General features: G+C 42.1%; 2 protein-coding genes across 2 annotated transcripts in view; both read left to right on the top strand.

Annotated features, from left to right (window-relative positions):
- The window catches only part of LRRC1 (leucine rich repeat containing 1), a 462,254-nt gene that overhangs the window by 395,184 nt on the left and 47,622 nt on the right, over nucleotides 1-19,448 (top strand). The gene's annotated exons all lie outside the window — the stretch shown is intronic.
- Nucleotides 969-19,446, top strand: HCRTR2 (hypocretin receptor 2; the record flags this gene model as incomplete). The annotated part of the gene is made up of 6 exons (XM_048514036.1): nucleotides 969-1,765; nucleotides 9,534-9,712; nucleotides 11,765-12,008; nucleotides 14,663-14,778; nucleotides 16,606-16,826; nucleotides 19,350-19,446. Coding segments are annotated over exons 1-6 (1,086 nt in total), but the record flags the coding sequence as incomplete, so codon positions are not given.

Here is a 19,448-nt window from a genome sequence, read left to right as displayed (position 1 = left end):
ACATGCACACTGCCTCTACAAAGAATGAATGTATCCGTACGGCAGCACTGTTTGCCAATAGCACTAATTGAAGGGCAACAGGTATATTTCTATATGATCCTGTTAGCAGAGTAACAAGCAGAATGTAGCTTTGTGCACCACTTTGTGATATGAATAGTTATCTAGCTAAAGACCAGCCTTTTTACTTCAGAAATCATAAAACATAAAGAGAGTTTTACTTAAACTGAGAGAGAAATAGACTATATACATAAACAAAGTATCACTTATATGCAGATATATTCACTGTTCATTGTTTGGTTACAATTTCAAGCATATTAAACATTTCTGTCAGAGGCTTTTTGGTTTAGTCAGGAAGCAACTGTCTCCAACTGTCACCTTTAGAATGTTCATAGAAATCTCCCAGAATTTCATGCTGCTGCATGCAAGCAAGGCTGTAAATTCCAACACTAATAACTTTAAGCCATATATTGGCAGCTTATTTACAGGCATTGTACCAATTACAGTAGAATGTTCCTTCATATAGAAAGAAAAAGATGTCTCTGGACAGGAGGCTGGGGTTAACTGCCATGTATAGCCTCACCAGCTGCAAATGTCTGAAAGTTTGAAGAAACCAGTTCCAATTGACAACTACTTTCCCCTTCAAATAGTATAAGTTCTGCTGAAACGAACAGAATAAAGAAGAGTATGATACAAGCAGCACTGACTAAATCTGTTTACATTTTGGCTTATGCATCCTGGGCCAAAGCCTCATATAAATCCCTAAACAGAAAGAAGTTTCAGGGGTGGAAACAGCCATCATTCTTATCTATGCACTTGCTCATTTGGAAACCTTCCCTATGTTTCGCTGTGCAGGCAAAGGGACTGAGTCACATACAACTCTCAGCTGATGCTTCCCTCAGATGCTACTGGCATGAACAGTGTAATACATGGAGTGGAAGCTTATGGACTTGAGAGACTACTGATGGAGACTGATGAAGGAAAAGGCACACAGAGAAAAGGTTGCAGGGAATTAATCAGAATAATTTCAGAACAATTCTAAGTGACCAGATAAATTATTAAAGGCAAAAGTGCACTCTGAAGGACTTATATGCAGAATAGACTGCCTGTGCCTCTCTTTCTGACTCACACATGGACATTTGGCTTTCTTTTTTCCTTACTGTTGCAGCATCTTCTTTTCAAGATTTCTGCCTGTTCTTTTTACCTGTCACTGCAAGAATGTGTGTGGTCCTCACAGTGGCTGAATAAAGGCTCGGAAAGTATGTGCTGCTTTCTTTCTCTGCTTCGGTGTCGCTGCAGCCTCTGAGTTTATCTTCTGTTTCCTGGAGCGGCTGCTTGCCTTGCACATCAGTGGGAATCCTTGATGCAAAGCTGGTAATAGAAGTTTCTGCTGACATTGGCGGCACTCTGGCATCCTTTTCCAGCATCACCCTTCTTGGCACTCTTGTTCGCATTGAAAAAATCAAGTGTGTATGGATGGGACTGAGGAAGACTTGATCTACTGAAAGGCTTGAACTCACACCTGGAGCACAGAAAATTATGTCTGTAATTCAACTGGAGGACGGATTCCTATCGTGCAGTAATTGGTCATCTAATACAGAGCTGAATGGCACTCAGGAACCTTTTGGAAATCCTTCTGCAGATTATGATGAGAAGGAATTTCTGCAATACCTTTGGAAGGAATATTTGCATCCCAAGGAATATGAATGGGTTCTCATTGCTGGATATATTATTGTATTTCTTGTGGCTCTCATAGGAAATATCCTGGGTAAGTACCTTTGTGTACTTTCCATATGTGTCTGACTGTCTGCCCGTTGGCCTGGCACCTATTAAATACTGATGAAAGTTTCAACATCAGTAGCATGATTCTGGTATATGGCAATGCAGCTGCTTTTTTTCCTGAATGTAAAACATTGTCAGAGTGCAGCCTAATGTTATGATTGATGTGGATTTGCTTATTTCTGTTTATTCTGAGGGATCCAACATATGAAATACTTATGCTTCCCTGATGCAATGTGATTCTATAGGAGCATGAAACTTTTAGGAAATTTGTAGTAGATCATTTCACACACTCTCTCTCTCTCTGTGTATAAGTTAAATAAGTTATATTAGCTCACTGCTACTTTCAAATTAGGTAGGCGTAGGCTTTTTAGAAAGCCTTTTCATTGATTTAGGCCTTGTAGCAAATCAGCAATAATAGTCAAGGAAGCAGGGCTGGATCTAGGGGTGTGAGAATGAGCAGGTACCCTGAGTGACAGGCAGAGAGGGGGAAGCACCAGGGTTTTCGCCCTGAAGAAATGGCTCATTCTCCAGAGCATGCACCCATTTTCCTGATTGGGCTGTTGCTAGGAGGTGAGGGAGTCTCAATTGCATGGAGGAGGTGGCTTGTTTTACAGCATGTGAGGCCAATTTCCCTAATTAGACGGCTGCTAGGAAGTGGGGGAGGCTCGATTTCCCAGCAGAGGTGGCTGGTCATGCAGTGGACGCACTCTGTACCCTCAATTAGGCTGCTCCTAGGAAATGGAGGAGGCTCAATTGCATAGGAGAGATGGTTTGTTCTGTAGTGCTCATGCCCCGTTCCCTAAATTAAGTTATTGCTAGTAGGGGGAGGGGAGACCCCAGGCATCAGAGGAGAGTTGCAGCCCTTGATAAGGCAGAAGCTGCTGCTGTTAGTTGGGTGAGACTATGGTGAGTGAAGAAAAGGGGAACATCCTCAAGAGATGTTCAAAGATGGCAAGTTCTATGCAGTGAGAGATATAGACCTCAGGTAACCTTCCTTGGCCTCGCTAATCTCCCTCATTCCTTCAGCCAAGACACAGTCCTCTCTTCCACCAGCAGGAACTTCTCATTCCTTGTCTTCTTGCCCACTCCCCCACCCCAAGGACCAAGTGTTGACATGAGGAAAAACCCACATTTTTCACTGTGATAGTCTTTGAGTCCATGAGATTTCTGAGGGGGAGGAGCTTAGGGCATGTTCTGAAAACTCAGAATTTTGGACAGTTAACAGTTTTGGACAGTTGGACAGTTAACTGGTGACAGTTAACAGTTTTGACTGCCTAATTAGCCCATTTTTCACCCGCCCCCCATCTTGTGCTCTGCTGAGGTGCTGAGAGCCTAAACTTGAATGGGGTGGAAGGGAAGAGGATGGGTTGTTCTCTTGCACCCATCCCCTGCTTTAAAACTGGGAGCTGTGTTATTCTTGGCTTTTGCCGAAGGGTAGACATGCCTCCTTATCAAATAGGTTTGGCTTCCCCAAAGAGCCTGATTTTACACCATGGGAAAGAGGGGGGGGGTGCGTGTGTGCGTGCGTGTGTGTGTGTGTGTGTGTAGATAATGGAGGGCCTGTTTACATGCGTTATGCACCATTAAATCACTCTAACTTATGAATCAGTTATCTCCAAAATGTCCTATTGTTAACAACCTCATTCAGGTAATGCACACCAAGAGCCTTGACTTTCTTTCCTGAGTCAATACATCAGATGGTGGGGCTTCCTCTTTTCCCTCTGTCTTCAATGTTTCCTAGCTTTACTGTCTTTTCTGGTGAGTCTTTTCCAGTGACTAAAGTATAGTAGCTCCAGTTTAGTCTTTTTAGCTTCTAGCTGCATAATTACCAGATAAAACTTTTCTTGAGATGTACTTTACTGAACTGCAAAGGAGTGTGAGGTATGTGTGGCATTTCCCATGTCAAAATTATGTGTGCTGTATTTTTAAAAAAATCTGGGGGGAAAAACTAGGCTGAAAAAACATTGGCTTTGGTTTGGATTTTTATATGTGCAGGGAATTTTCAAACATGATAGATGGATAAAAGTATGTAAAGGTGTAATTGTTCATTAATGGTTCATAAAGGTGAACATGATTTATTTGATCATTTTAAAGATTTTTAAAATTATATACATATATATATATAAATAAACATACACATATTATATATGTAATATATCTCAGGGGTTTCATTTTGTACTTTTGAACCCCTGCAAAAAAAAGGAGTAGATTTGGCCTTACAAGGAAGGACCACTGATCTTAAACACATTTCATGAGAGAAAGTGGCGTTGTTCTAAACAAGACTTCAAAAATCATATTTAGTCAGTTTTATTTCTTTAGGATTAAATCTCGTCTGCCAAAAGGCAACGGATTCTTTGTCCCTGTCCACTAAATAGAGGTGCTGAGATGCTCATTCATTTCACTGTAATTCTGACTGACAGTTACCCATGAAGATGTATGAATAGCTTTTTTTACTTGTCATTTCATTCATAACAATTGGATTCTGAATCACAATTTACAGCTGTCCTTCATAGTTTTTTTGTTTAATGCTGGCAAGCTTAAAGCCCTGGATTAGGACGCTGTTATTGTTTCAAAACAATCTCAGTCCAAGTTGGCAGAGCTGAAATGTAACATTTAAATTGACAAGATGTGCTTTTACTCAAATGCCAGACAAAGCTCACTGAAATCATTGAGAGCCAATATAAAAGAGATTATAGAGCTTTCTTATTCAAATGCTTCTAGTATGCCACCTGTTGTATAGGTAAAGCTAATTAGTTGTGAGGGTGAAAGGAAATGCATGTTAAACCCACACTTTTCACATCTTGCAACCAGAAGTAAATACTGATAATAAAATCACTAACCATTCCCTCCCATAGTCGTACCAGACCAAGTTCTCCTCCTTGATGGGATCTCACATAAACCAAGTCGACTCCCGGCACCCTGGCTGATGCCACAATTGGCCTGGCACTGCCAGTTGGTAGGGCAAGCCATATGGGTCGCTGAACCATGCAGTGTGGCAAGACCGCTGGTGGGTGGCCACATCTCCAAGGTAATCCAGTGTAGCCAAGAAGAGGTCCAAGCATGAGACAGCTCAGGTGAGCAGCGTCAGCTGTGCTCCGGTGCCCTACTCCCCGTCCACGGGGGTCTGTGCTTTGTCATTACCGTCTGCTTCCTTGGGATCCCCGGTGTTCCCCGGGTCCCCATTGTTTCCCATTCCCTTATCAACAGGGGCTATAGGCATCTCGCCTAGAGTCCCATCTGCGCTAGACATCGGGCCCAGAGCAAGAAAAGAGAATTGTCTAAATGTGAGACTTCAGTCCAAAACAAATAATCTGTAGATGTAAGCTATAGCCTTTATTGGGAAACCAAAGATCAGAACAAGCAATAGACGATTCTAAAGAGTCGCAAGGCAATGCTTGGGCTTAAATTCCCCTTCCCCCAGCCCCACGGCCAAAAGGCGTGAACCTCCATTCCCACAGAATCAAAGCGAGAGTATACAAAGGAAATCGAAAGTACAAAGGGAGATGGCATTTCACACTGCTAGTGGTTGAGCTAAACCAGACCCTCAAGGACAACTGGCAGAAACAGGAGATAGCTGACACCTGGGTGAGAATAAGCATCCATCACTTCGGGCTCCCCTCCCTGCTGGCAGAATGGGGCATTCTGATGTTGTTGCTTCCTCTTTGCTGCTGCAGCAGTCAATACAGCAGTGCATCACTGGGGCTTCCACATGGCAGTCCCCCCACCTACCCCCACACAATTTCCCTTGTCCTAGTTCCCAGCAGCAGCCATTCCCCTTCCTGCACTTCTGGGGAGGTTTTTTTTCCCATGTCAATTTGTTAAAATGCTATAATTAGTTGCTTATCATGTTCTCTGTACACCTACCTTTCCTTTAAAGAAAAAGACTCTGGCCCTCTGTGTTGCAGACACATGCCTTTCCCTAAACTAGGCTAGATCATTCCTTTTTTAATATGAAATCTGGGTAGTCATCTAATTAGTTATAATTTGACCGTTGCCTTTTTTTTAAAGCCCTTGGGTGGTTGGAGGGATGGATGATGCAGAGCACTGGGGCAGAAAAAGTGGTCCCGAAGTGGGAGGGACCAGATGCCCATTCATACAGCTGCCACCCCAGCTTTTCTACCATCTTTCCCAAATCATCACATTAAAGTCTGTTTGGGAAACATTGCAAGAAATACTGGGAAAAACTGAGAAGTATTTGGAAGCCTTATGATGCCGTGGGAAAGTGGGGGAAACCGCTTACCAGTAGCATACAAATTGGGGCAATCCTTGTGTATGTCAGCCACTATGCACTCCTTGTGTTAGTTCTCATTGATCAGCGGATGTACTTGTCATAAGAATGTTATTATTATTATTTCATTAGGACACTTGCTTTAAAACAGCAAGGACAGAGTCACGAGTTTAGGCAGTCCTTGAGTTGCCCGAATGGGCATTAGGAGGATGTTATGTCAGATGTACTCCAGGAGTTCTGTGCTTAAAGCCAAATTTCCAGGTGTGTTGAGACCTGGTTTAGAAGGGGGCCTTAAAGTGTGATGAGAGGGGACATAAGCCTTTCCGCCATAGGCATATAGGACTAGGAGTTCCATGATGGGGGGCAAGATTTGGGTAGTACAAGACGTATAAGCTCATTCTCACTATGTGCAGTTCTGATTTGCATTGTGCCTGCACACACCTTGGAATTAAATTTAGACCGCAGAACTAACTCCCAGAGTTCATCAGATCAAAAAAAGCTCATGGTTACTTGGGGACACAAGGACTTTGGTATGCATGAACCAGCTCTACGGGATTGCATTTCAGTTTTCCCTTTACAATTCTGAATATGGGTGTACAGCTCAGGGAAGTATAATAAAAATACAGGTTTGAGATTTTGTTCTGGGTAGCTTCATCAACTTTGACTGATGGTGAGGAATAGAGTGCTGTTTTGTAGGACAGATGTTTAGACTCATTAAATTATGCCACTCCACTGCAACTCCCAGTGTTTTAAATTTTAAAACATGCCACCAATTTTCTTTTCTGGGTAAGTCACACATTTTTTTGGATGATGAAATAGCTTTGCTTCACACCAGCAATATATTTGCAGAGCTTTCTCAACACAGAGATGTGGGGAGCAGGGAAAATGCACCTGCTGAATTGTTGCCTAATCCGTATAAGTCAGGTGTCAAACTTGCGGCCCTCCAGATGTTATGGACTACAGTTCCCATCATCCCCTGCCATCATCATGCTGGCAGGGGGTGATGGGAACTGTAGTCCATAACATCTGGAGGGCCACACGTTTGACACCTGTGGGTAAGAGGACTTTTTGATCAATAGATCTGGGACTGGGACGGCACGCTGCTTGTTAGTGTCCGGCCGCTCCAGGTGTGGTGGAAGGATCTGTGCAAGGTGCATGAATGTGCTCCTTGTCATCCTGAAGTCAGCCAGCCACTCCTTGACATTCCAGACTCCCAGAACAAACCTATCCCACCACTCCCTGCTTCGGGGGTATACACAGTAGCGGGACATGCAGGGGGCACATGCCAGGGCTAACCGGTGCTGTATGACTTACCAGTGGGGCCAGTTATCCCTGTGGGTGGCTCGGGCAGGAGGTGCCAACACAACAGCTGCGGGAGCCCTTGCAGCCTTGGGGGTTTGTACCTTGCAGCTGTTCCCTGGCCTGTGCCTCAGTCCCCATCTCTTTATGATTATGAAAGGCACGGGAAAATAGTTGCCACTTTGACTGGTAGGCGCTTTTGCTGCCACCCAACAACTGACACTGGCATGCATCTGGGCCATCACATATAATGTTCTTTGGCATAGAAAAACAGTCATGCACTTGGGAAATAACTTTTCATGTTGGAAAAACTTGGTTAGAGGCAAAAACCTAATTAGAATTGTATTTGGGATTAAAAGAAGCTGGACCGATTGCTTTCTTGCTATTTCCCAGCTTCTGCTGACACATAGTGGCCAAACACGTGAATTGCAGCAACTTTGATCCACATGCTGGAAAAGGCTTCAGTGGGCTTAGCCTATTGTAAGTTATTTTAGATATTTGAACAATGGCGTATCTCCTCCAAAATAAACGTAATGAGGTAAAAGTTGTCAATAAAAAATTCTTCTACTCAAAGTTTCAATTGGAGTGACTTGTTACCATGATACAAACAAATCACAGCTTTTAAAAAAACCTTTTAAAAACCCAATGATTTTACAGGTCCTTTTAATTTTCAGATCTCTATGCCTAGAATTAGTCAGATTGAAAGTGTAAGAAGTTGTAGTTGTTTACAGTTCTGAATTCTTTTAACTGCATTTTCTATCGATCCTACTTTCTTTGATGAGACCAAATTGTAATTTGGGCGACATGAACTTTTAGAATAGTGTCCCCTCTGATCTCCAGGGGCTCCTTTTCAGCATGACAGCTGATAATCATAATTTTGAATTCCTGTGTGAACGTGCCATCAACTAAGCTTCTGCTCATTCTCAGATAAGCAGCACAGACAGGGAATTTTCTGCCAAAGTGCCCCATCTCTGGAATTCTGTCTTCAGAAATTGAACTGGCAATCTAGTTACAAACTTGTAAGCTGTGAGGCAAAAGTGTGGGGGGGGGGGTGGGGGGGGGGCGGTGTTGTTTTGTTTCAATCTCTGTGAACTGTTATTAGTTGCTTTATCAGATTGTCCTGTTTTTCAAAGTGCTTTTCTTGGTCTCATCTGATACCATTTTGAAGGGTCTTGTATTTTCCCTATTTTGGGGGCACTTCCATGTTTTTTATTGTATGACTGTTATTAAGGATTTTAATCGTTATAACCTATCTTACTAATATTTATATTACAGTATGTTTCATTTTCGACAAATGTCAACAAATGTCAAACTCTCCTCATGGTACAATTTACAAACTCCAGAAATTTTGTTTCAAAATGCTTTTAGCTTGGGGCAAGAGCATTAGATCCTTAGGGTAAATCTTAACCTATAATTGGCAAAGGGATCAAACGTCTGATGATGAACCCTTAGACAATCACTGCGTAGGATCCATACCTGGGCAAGCCCTGTGTATCCTGCATGCCAATTGGCCCAAGCTCAACCCAACTCCTTCCAAACAAAGCTGCCACTGCCCCAGAGTTCGGCCCAATTCTCCCCACGCCAAATGGCACCCTGGTCTCTGAGCCAATGGGCAGAAACCCGCCACTGCCCTGAAGCCCTTCATAAGCCTCCTGCCAAAGCACCCTCTCTACCACCCGGACAACAGTCCTCCCTCTTCCTCCCACCCCATACAGCCCCTTCTCACTGCCCTCTGCATAAACACATAGCCCCAGTTTCCCCTTCCGTACAACCCCATTCACCTCACACACCAATGGTACCATGCCCCCCCCCCCCCCCGCAGCTCAGAATTCCCCCGCTCTACAACCCACCTGCAACACCTGTACCCTAAGATGAGTCTGGCTGACCCTGTGGCAGAGGCAAGTGTGGGGGTATGATCCAGGTTGGGAGGAAGGGGGCAGGGGATCTAGACCGGCCCTTCTTCCCTTACTAGAGTCCATTTTATTGTACACTAAAAAGGGTTTTAGTGCTAGTGAATAATAATGCAAGAAGGTGTTTTAGGAGAGATTTTTAGCAGTTGTAGATGCTCAGGGCAGAATTGCACATTATTTTAGCATAAACATATGCCAGTTCAGGAATGGTGGGGGCATGCATAGGGACTTGGTGAAAACATCACTGTGAACCTCGCTTGTGATTTCCATATAGGTTTTTATGTTCTTCTGTATTGATTCTTCTTTGCAAAACTCAGTTTGTGTTGCAGTGTGGAAGAACCATCACATGCGGACAGTGACCAATTATTTCATAGTCAACCTGTCCCTGGCGGATGTCCTTGTCACCATCACGTGTCTTCCAGCAACCTTAGTGGTGGATATAACTGAGACATGGTTCCTTGGGGACAGCCTCTGCAAGGTGATCCCTTATTTGCAGGTATCGTTTTTCCAGGTTTGGGGTGTTCCTAAAGTTAAAAAGAGCAGTGCAACCAAATCTATACATGTAAGGCATTTAATGGAGAAGTCTGCTATGCTGAAGTCAGTGCATCATGTACGGCTTCCTGTTAAAAACTGGAATAATGCAATTTAAAAGAGACTGTTTGTACCTTCATGTCCAAATTTAAATCAGTTGTTAAGCTTCCACTGTCAAACATACACAAAGTACAAACTGCATTGTAAAAGTCCCTAAAAACAATAACCAGAAGAACAATAAAATTCAGCCTGCCGCAATAATTGGAAGGAAATAGAATATACCAAGAAGTCAAATAGATACAAGAATGAGGCCCCATATGTATGACAGAAAGATAAACATTGAGCAAGATTATTGCTTCTGTTCTTTTAGAAACCTTTTAACTCAGTTATACATATACTATGCGACTATATTACGTAGAGAGTTACAGGCAAACTGTAAACAGAGTGGAACTCATAAACAGAATTTTCCTGCTTCTCATCCTATTACTGACCACGGTACCTTTTGAAAGACTGTCCCCAGGATTCAGAAGAAGAACAATGTTGGGCATGATATGTCCATCTGTCGTGGGGATGGAGGGCAGGAGCTAGCAAAAACTTCCAACCATCAACTGGCAGAAATACTCTTCAATCCTGGCTATAATGTTCAACCATTAGTACAATGTTCCATAAAATCAGAATAATGATAATTTGTCACCACAAGAGTATCTTAGTTTTTCACTATACTTTTGTCTGATACAAGTAACAGAACTAAATATGCCCTGTGCTAAGCAGCCAAGCAATTTTGTGGTGCAGGTTTCCCTAATAAAATAATCATTTCCCAAGAAAGGGATACAAGCCAGTAAAAATTAAACCAATTAATTCTGAGTTCTTACTAACAGCAGATAACAGCAGATAACAAAAGACTGTTTTTAATGAATAGCTTTTATTGAGATTTTTTTCCAACTATTCACATAAATCACATAACATTCATAATCATCACAATAATCATATCTAAATAAAATATCATAGCTAATGATCTGATACAAAGGCTGTTGAGGAACAAACCTCTTCCAGGTGCAGTTAGAAGTTCAAGTGAATGGAACCTGCATAGCTGCAGAAAGTCAGGGTTGTAATATAACATCTGAGGCATACTGGCAGAAAATGGCACATGGGGCAAAAAACCCGCCCCCTGCACCCCCCCCCCCACGTGCTGCACCCGCCCCGCTTACGGTGGTTTCAAGCTGCCCCTTATAAGGGCAATGGCAGAGGAAAAAGAAGACACAGAGGACCCACTTTGGAGACCCTGGGGCTCTTTAGTGGATCTGGGGGGAGAAGGGACCATCGTCCACTGGTCACCCCAGTCTGGGTCCTGCTCTGTTCTGCCCAATGGCTCTGCTGCTTGCGCACCAGGAGGGGTGGGGAGGAGAGGTAGCAGTTGCAGTGATTCCTGTGCCTTTAAGGTAGTGCAGCTCCATGCCCCCCACTTGCGGGGGCTGACTTAGTGGCAACAGTGAGTGGGGCTCTTTGTGTGCACTGGCGGCTTCTTGGGCGCAAGCTGGCAGCAACTGTGGGGGGTTGCGGCTTCTGCTGGAGGGGCGTGGGGGGCAATTTGGTGCCCCCACGTTATCAAATGAGTGGCGCCCGGGGACATGTGACCCCACATCCTTCTGGTAGGTACATCACTGACTAACATAGTTTTCTATGTACAGGAAATAATTCTGAATGGAGAAACAGTCAACGTCAGGCAGTCTAAGGGGCAATGTCTAGTCCGCTTATCCACTGTTTGGGATAATAGTTTGGGATAACAGTACTAATTGAGTCCACTTCCATTGTTTTCCATGTGTTTTAGTTGCCACCAGAGTCTGCTGGACAGGGTCCATGGAATGAGAAATGCAGTTCAATGTCATATAATCCTTAAAGGTCCAAGATAAAGATCTCCTCTTTTGATTATGATTTTTGTCTTGACCATTAACTTCATAACGATTCCTACAAGCTATGGATTGGAGAAGCTTGGCTAATGTTTTGCTTTTCTTCATAGACTGTGTCAGTTTCTGTTTCTGTGCTGACACTCAGCTGCATTGCCCTGGATCGATGGTATGCAATTTGCCACCCTCTGATGTTTAAAAGCACAGCCAAGCGAGCAAGGAAGAGCATTATCATTATCTGGATTGTGTCTTGCCTTATAATGATTCCCCAAGCAATTGTCATGGAATGCAGCAGTGTTTTGCCAGGATTAGCCAACAAAACCATCTTGTTCACCGTTTGTGATGAGCATTGGGGAGGTGAGTGGTGGAATTTTGTTGCCACTATCATTATGCAAAGAGGGCTGTGTGAGAGATTCCTATACAGTAGGGTTGTTACAGTAGAGTCCTATACAGTAGAGTCCTATACAGTAGAGTCCTATACAGACTCCATTTGCTGTACAATTTTAAAGCATTTTTAATGTCTTGAAATGTCAGGGCTTCCATACATGAATGTGGGGAGTTATTTTACAAGGTAACTGAGTCTTTAGACTTTTTTTTTCCAGTGTAACACTTTTCAGGTCTTTAGAGGAAGTCAAGACAGTCACACAGATATACAATGATAAGGACTCTTACAGTGCAATCCTAAACAGAGTGACAGCCTTCTAAGTCCATTGAAGCTAGTGAGGAGTGAAGGGTTTAACTGTGTTTAGGATTGCACTGTCAGTCTCAGTTCAGATACATTGCTTGTGAAAAGCATCTGGGGCTACCAACAGTGCAGCAGGGGTGGACATTGTGTGAATATACCCACCGTATGAACAGATGTGTTCACGTGGGACTTATGTAGGCAGCAGCAATTATTTGCCCAATTACAATATCTCCCCCCCCCCCCACATGCAAACCACAGTCACTGTATACACTGATGCCACCAAGATATTTTCCACTCATATGCCTATAGGCCCCTTGGAGGCATCTGAGTTTTGGAATTTGCCCTGCAAGGCTAAAAAAACAAAAACAAAACAGAGCCATCCTAAGGGGAGTTACACTTTTTCAAGCCCAATGACGTACTTCTAAGAGTGACAATCTGTTTATGATTGCACAGGAAATCTGGGCGTTAAAGACTCACCTGATGTTTCCCACATCTAAAAGTCGGCTGTCCTTGATGAGAGAGGCCTCCACCTCCTTCAGTATTTCCCATCTTGTCAGCACACTTTAATTACTGCTGCATGGCAGCAATTTCTTGTTTTTGCTTCAAGGGCAAAGATTCCTAGGCCATGCAAAGTATGTGCTCTGGGTTTTCTTTGAAGTTTCAGTCCCTAATGCTCACCCGCCCTGAGGACACTTCAAAGGAAAATGTACCTTCTCCTTCCATCTTGATCTGTTAACAACCTGTGCACAGCTTGGCATTTCCTATATTTTTGTCTCAAAAAACCGTCTTATGCTGTGGACCTTCATAACCCTCTGAAGGTTGTGAAAATATATGCTGCAATTATACTTGTCATCTTGCTGGGCTGCCTGAAGGTCACTGTGCAGGCAGGGGGTGCTCTTGATGAGATTTCTTACTTCTTCCAGTAGCCTGTTGAGAACTCAGTACTTTGGATAATAGTAATTTTTCCTGAAGTAAAATGTCCAATTACAGTCCTATTCTCTATCATGGCAATGTTGCTGAGGTTTAGTAATTTGGATACCGAGAAAGTTTCATAATCTTCTTATGCATTATGCATACTGTGTGCTAAGAGAAGGGTTGCTCCTTCTGACATATTTTATGAGAATTATACAGATTAACTTTTGGAAGTTTATAGTTGCAAGCAGTGAATTGGAACCCATCCACAACTTTAATTGGGGAAAAAAGGAGTTGCTAATATTGTTAATATTGTTCCACAAATACTTGCCCAAGAACTTGATTGTGAACGTGTGAAATGCTTTAAGAGATGGTTTCCCAATAGCCACCTTCTGGTTATTTTCTACCTACCTTAACTCCTCTACTTACTCTTCAGTTGCTGTCCTGGGTCTTTTCTTTCTCAAATCTCCCATTGGCAGAATTCTCCCAAGATTCTCTGGCCCTCCAGATTCTGATCATCCTCCTGTACTTTAGCACTGAACTTTTCTGCATTTTCATTTTCTTCACTTATAAATTCCTATTTGTTGGGTGGGTGGCTGGTGGAGTTCTGCATGTTTGCTCCCCCTACTGGTCAATTTGGTATCAAACAGCTTTAACTCTTGCATGAAAACCTGCAGTTTAACTTAAATTTGTTTGATATCGAATCAACCACTAGAGAGAACAAAACACATGCAGAACTGGGGCGGGGGCGGGGGGGGGGGACTCAGGAAAAGCAGGAACTTAGAAGTCAGAAAAATGAGAATAAAGAAAAGCTCTTTGCCTCCTGGCCTCACTGTCTAACATGGGAAAGTGAAAGGATTTAACTTGATTCTTCTAGGGGAGATATCTTAGAAGATGCTCAGTAGACTAGTCTCACCTCATAATCAAGAACTAACTGTTATATCCTTGTGCCATATTTATAGAAGTAGACATATACTAGTGATCCAAAGGATATTGTACACAATATAGTTGACTATGGATACACAACACTGCTGGAACAAAATGGCAATGCCTTTCAGTTATTTTGAAGTTAGCAGATAGTTGTTGACTGATTAATTCTGGGTGATATGGGTTCAAACTGTGGGGGCAGCCTACTGATTATGCTACATTATGTTTATAGCATTGATTTTTGCTGAAGCAATAACTAGCCACTAGCAATGCTGTGTACTGTATTTACTAAAATGTACGAATAGGTTTTTTCCCCACAAAAAAGGGGGAGTCATCTCACATTCACACAAAAGTTACAGTTATGTCCAGTAACAATTTTGTGTATGTATAACTCGGGGGGGGGGGGGGGTGCTTACATTCAAGGTTGTCTGTCTTCCAAGTAAATATAGTACAGATGTAACTGGTGTGCTTTTGATTTTCTTTGCAGCTGAAGTCTACCCCAAACTTTACCACACCTGTTTTTTCCTAATAACATACATGGCCCCACTATGTCTTATGGTATTGGCCTATTTGCAGATATTTCACAAATTATGGTGTCGACAGGTAAGCTATTTCATCAAACAAGTGTACGAAAACCTGGTTTTGCCATCCATTTCATGAAGTCTCTTATCCCCTAAATGGTATAGTGTAGATTAAAATGATGTATAATAGAGATGAAAGATTTCATACAAAACTAATACCATACTATACAGAGCCATCAAAGCTCATGAATTAATGCAGCAAAGATCATTATAATAAGTGCAGTTCAATCCACATGCTCTTACCTAGTGTTTTGGAATTATATACCACATATATTGTGTAATCTGCCCATATACTTTTTCTCTTGAAAGGAGTTAGTTAACAGGAGGCATTTCTACTTTCACTCATGGAAAATAACACATTTCTATATTTCAAGTGTAGCTGCCAAAATGAACAATTCATCATATTATAGAGATTTAATTCAGCAAACATACTTGGCATCAATTATCTATTGATTTGGCTCTTTCAAAACATCAATGATACTTATGGGGGTCAGTCTTCTATCAGTTGTTAGAGTCATTAGAATTCATTTTCCTGCTCCTCCTTCCATGGTATTGGAACTCAGTAAAATAACTTTCTGTTCATTAGTTAAGAACATTATCAAACTTAATTTTAATGCATATTATATATTATAGTTTCAGTCTTAGCAAAATAAAGTCTGTCTAGTTTAAAACTGCATTTCCTGGGAGTTAGAATGTCTCCAAACATTGCTTGTTATTGTAATGTCTTTCTGATGAGTTTCCTTTTTTTGTCTCCATATATCAAATATTTTTTCTGACAAAGTCACTCCATTCCAGTCCCCCACCAAGCAACAACTTTTATAGGAAAATTCTAAAAGCTTATCAACAAGATGCTTATTAAAAAAAACTCATTTGTCTGTTTGGAAAGTAAATTCCCAATGCCAAAATGGGGATAGGGCAGGATATAAATCCAATAACATAAATAAATAAAATAAAAATTGTAATAGCAAGCAAATTAACTTCCACCCCCACATATCTACCTTGCTCAGCAGTCAATACCAATTTAGGATTTAAATGTGATTTGATATGTAACACCACCATGTTTTTCTTTTTAATACTCGCTGAAATAAATTCTTCACCTAAAGGTTTGTAAGACAAATATTTTACATCCTTTTTTCTAAATTGGGTGTCTTGTAAACAAATTATACTTTGTCCTGTGGAGGCCCCAGATCAATGGGGAGGCAGTCACACAGGCACCACCTCCCCCCAAAAGGGCTTTCAGTTTGGGAATGCCCCTGGCATAGCCCTCAGACTAACATCACCCAAAATGGTGGTATAAATCTGTTTTGAGCTATGGAAGGCTGTCAGGCAGCTGGGGTTTTTCCTTTTTTTGTTGCCTCCCCATGCCACCTGGAAGCCCTTTGGAGGCAGTGTGGCAGCGTGGCACCAATGCCATCCCCAGCTGCCAAAGCCCTCTGGATTGGGCTTATTCTTCTCCAGGTAGAATCCCAAATTCAGAATAGTCTATCTCTGATTACATGGCTTCTATTTTGGGGCTTCCCTGCTTGAAATAGCTGTCATTATTATGCACAGTGTCACATAAAGCTGCTGCATAGAATTGAAATGGGTCATCATACCAACATTTCTATGGATTTCCCTCTTCAGACATCACCTTATTCTAATAAATGTGACTTTAAGTTCAAAATGAAGATGCATGAACAAAAGGACAATGATTTTGCAAGCAGATGGTTCATTTACTTTGAAGTCCATCAGTTTTTTTTAAAAAAAAATTATGTATCTGTTTTGTAGCTTTAGCTGGCCAATCAGTATAATGAATTTTCCCTTTGGGCAGACAGCAATAATTAAGATTCCAATTACTACACTTTGTTAGATTCCAGGGACTTCAGCCACAGTTCAGAGAAAATGGAAGCCTCTGCAGTCTACAGCAGAGACCCGTGGGCCAAAACCATCAGTACAATTGAGGATTAATGCTACGGCAGCTGAAATCAAACAGATTCAAGCGAGGCGGAAAACAGCGCGTATGCTAATGGTCGTTCTTCTGGTTTTTGCACTTTGCTACCTGCCAATTAGCATTCTCAACGTACTGAAAAGGTAAACGGCCTACACAAATAGCAGTATCTACATTGTGCAATTTTTCCGGTTTAAAGGTAACTGGCTGCATTATTAGGGATGGTTTTGAAACGGATACCTTCCAATTAAATAACCAAGAAACTGTGATGCCATGTTCAAGTGTAAATTAGTTGAATTAGCACATAGGTATGGTGATTGCAATTGTGCTAAAACTGTAGTAGTGGCAGCAGAAAAAAAGATATGTGGTTGTAGCAACAGCATTAAGTAGCTATGGTGTGACTGATTAATATATAGTTTTAACTTTTGGGAAACATATATGCCCAGCTACTCACATTGAAATCTGCTTATCAGGGTTGACACTACAGAATGTCAAAGGGCATTCAAGAGGGCAGGGTGACAGAACCCCCATCCTGTATGGCCTACCAGATCAATGGGATGATTTGCAAAAGGGTTCCTGAACACTAAAAGTATGGGTTCACAATAACTGTATATAAGATTGCAACTATTCGGCATCATCTATAGGACTGCTCCTCACAGGGTTTCCCGGTGTACACTGGAAGCCCCCGGAGACTTGGGGGTGGGGGGCATGGGGTAAAACACATTGTTGACTTTACTTCTAGCTAAAACCCAGAAATAAGAACACTGACACCGTAAGTCACCTGGCCAGACACCCCCTGACAGCTTTTCTGAGCCAGGAAGGGCAAGGGTCAAGGACACAGGTGGTGGGCCTCCCCTCTCCAAGGGTCTTGTCCATTTTCTCTGACATCCCAAGCTGAAAGGTATCCATATAAATCAGGGAAGCAGATGCCAAAGGTAAAATATTTGAACATGCGCCTACACGAGCATCTCACTCAGAGTAGATCTGAGCAAATGTCTCCTGCAACATGATCAGCAAATTGAGCACAGCAGGCCATTGCATGGTCATAGTCCACTTCCCTGAAGCTACGAACCACATAGAACAGTTCCACTTAACAATCACACGCAGAGGCAATGATGTTGGGGAAATCTTGCCTTTTTACCACTATCATAGCCATGGAGTTTTTCATGTCTGGTCAACCTGGCTCTGAAATTTCCACCTGTCATGCTCTGACCGTCATCCCTCCTGTTTCATTTACATCAGTTCCCCTGTGAATCAGGGAGACTTCCTGGCTGAGTAGATTATAATCAACATCAGCCTCAGGAAGCTGAGAAGCTGAGAAAGATTTACAGCATTATCCTTGCATTTCACCCTATCAGGACTTCTGCATTTTCACATTAGCTAAAATGTGCAGTGTGTTATAAAGGGCAAAGCAACACAATGCACAATACCATAGTCTAAGCTGGAGAAAGCGGGGGGGTGTGTGTGTGTGTGTGTGATCAATGTTGATTGTCTGGCTTGGGCCTGTTAACAGAAGTAGTAGACTTCTTAGTGGATAGTGTTTGTTCAGAAAATGTGATCTCTTTTCTACAACACACCCCAAAGCTGCCATCTTAAAGAATGTTACAATTTTCAGTGCCTGTTCATTTTCATGCAGCTTACGCTTAGCTGAGTACATGATTTCAAACAATGCAGATTACTGTTGCCCTGGATGAGTTGTGTATGTGTAACCCCAGTGAGATCCTCATAGTTATTCCAGTCAGGTGATGAGCACACAGGAAAAAATTTGGCCCCTACTCCCTTGTAAAGAAAATGTATATATTCCTTTAAGTTTCCTTAGAAATAATTTATCTTGTATGGGAAACACTTACGTCTTGCTAGGCCATAAACAACACAATCTTTGGGCCCTCATTAAAGTTGTAAACTGTGTTTGTGTTCGCATAACAGAAATTAGATTTTACAAGGCCGCATCCTAAACCTGACAGATAGGTCTTAATTACCAAGAATGATCAGGTGGGGGTCATCTCCCTCTTCCTGAACTAGAAGAGAGGATGCTATAAAAAAAAACTCTGACATGCGGCTAGAGTAATTCAGATTTTAGACTAGGAGACTTTCTACAAAATTCATTCATCTGTCTTGGGCTGGATAGCCCTGCATGGTATTTGTATTACTTTTATATGTGGAACTGTCTAGAGATGAGAAAAACCTGTTTGTATTTTCTTTTCTTTCTTTTTAATAAATTTTTAAAAAACTCATCTGTTTGAGAGTATCTGGATAAAGAACCCTGGTGTCAGTATGTTACTGGAAAAGGGGTCCCGGCTCAGGACAAACCCTCTTTTCCTTCCCATCCCTGTTCTAGCTACTCAGCATTATTGCCACTGGTTGACTGTGGGTCGTGTATTTGCATATCCTCAGTGGGCTGGGCTGAAGAATTGAGTGTATACTTTCCCCTCCAACTAAGACTATGCACATGGAAGGGAACTACTATACAGACAAAGGTGTACAGACACCTAACTTGATAAACTCCTGTGGAATACGCACAAAAGATCTTCTCTCACCTTGATAACAAATTAGAAATTTCTGCATGGTGCACTTGTGACTTGCATGCAAATTGTGAGGAATTCTCAAAATAAAAGTTTGGACTTTTTACGGTATTTTCTTCTCTTTTTTTCTCCTCTTCTTGTAAGGGTGTTTGGGATGTTTAACAATGCAGATGATAGAGAAACTGTATATGCCTGGTTTACATTCTCTCACTGGCTTGTATATGCAAATAGTGCTGCGAATCC

This window comes from Sphaerodactylus townsendi, linkage group LG01 (assembly GCF_021028975.2).
Source record: "Sphaerodactylus townsendi isolate TG3544 linkage group LG01, MPM_Stown_v2.3, whole genome shotgun sequence".
Lineage (NCBI taxonomy): Eukaryota > Metazoa > Chordata > Lepidosauria > Squamata > Sphaerodactylidae > Sphaerodactylus > Sphaerodactylus townsendi.
The sequence above is the reverse complement of the archived record's forward strand: the minus strand, read 5'-3'. Positions and strand labels throughout refer to the sequence as shown.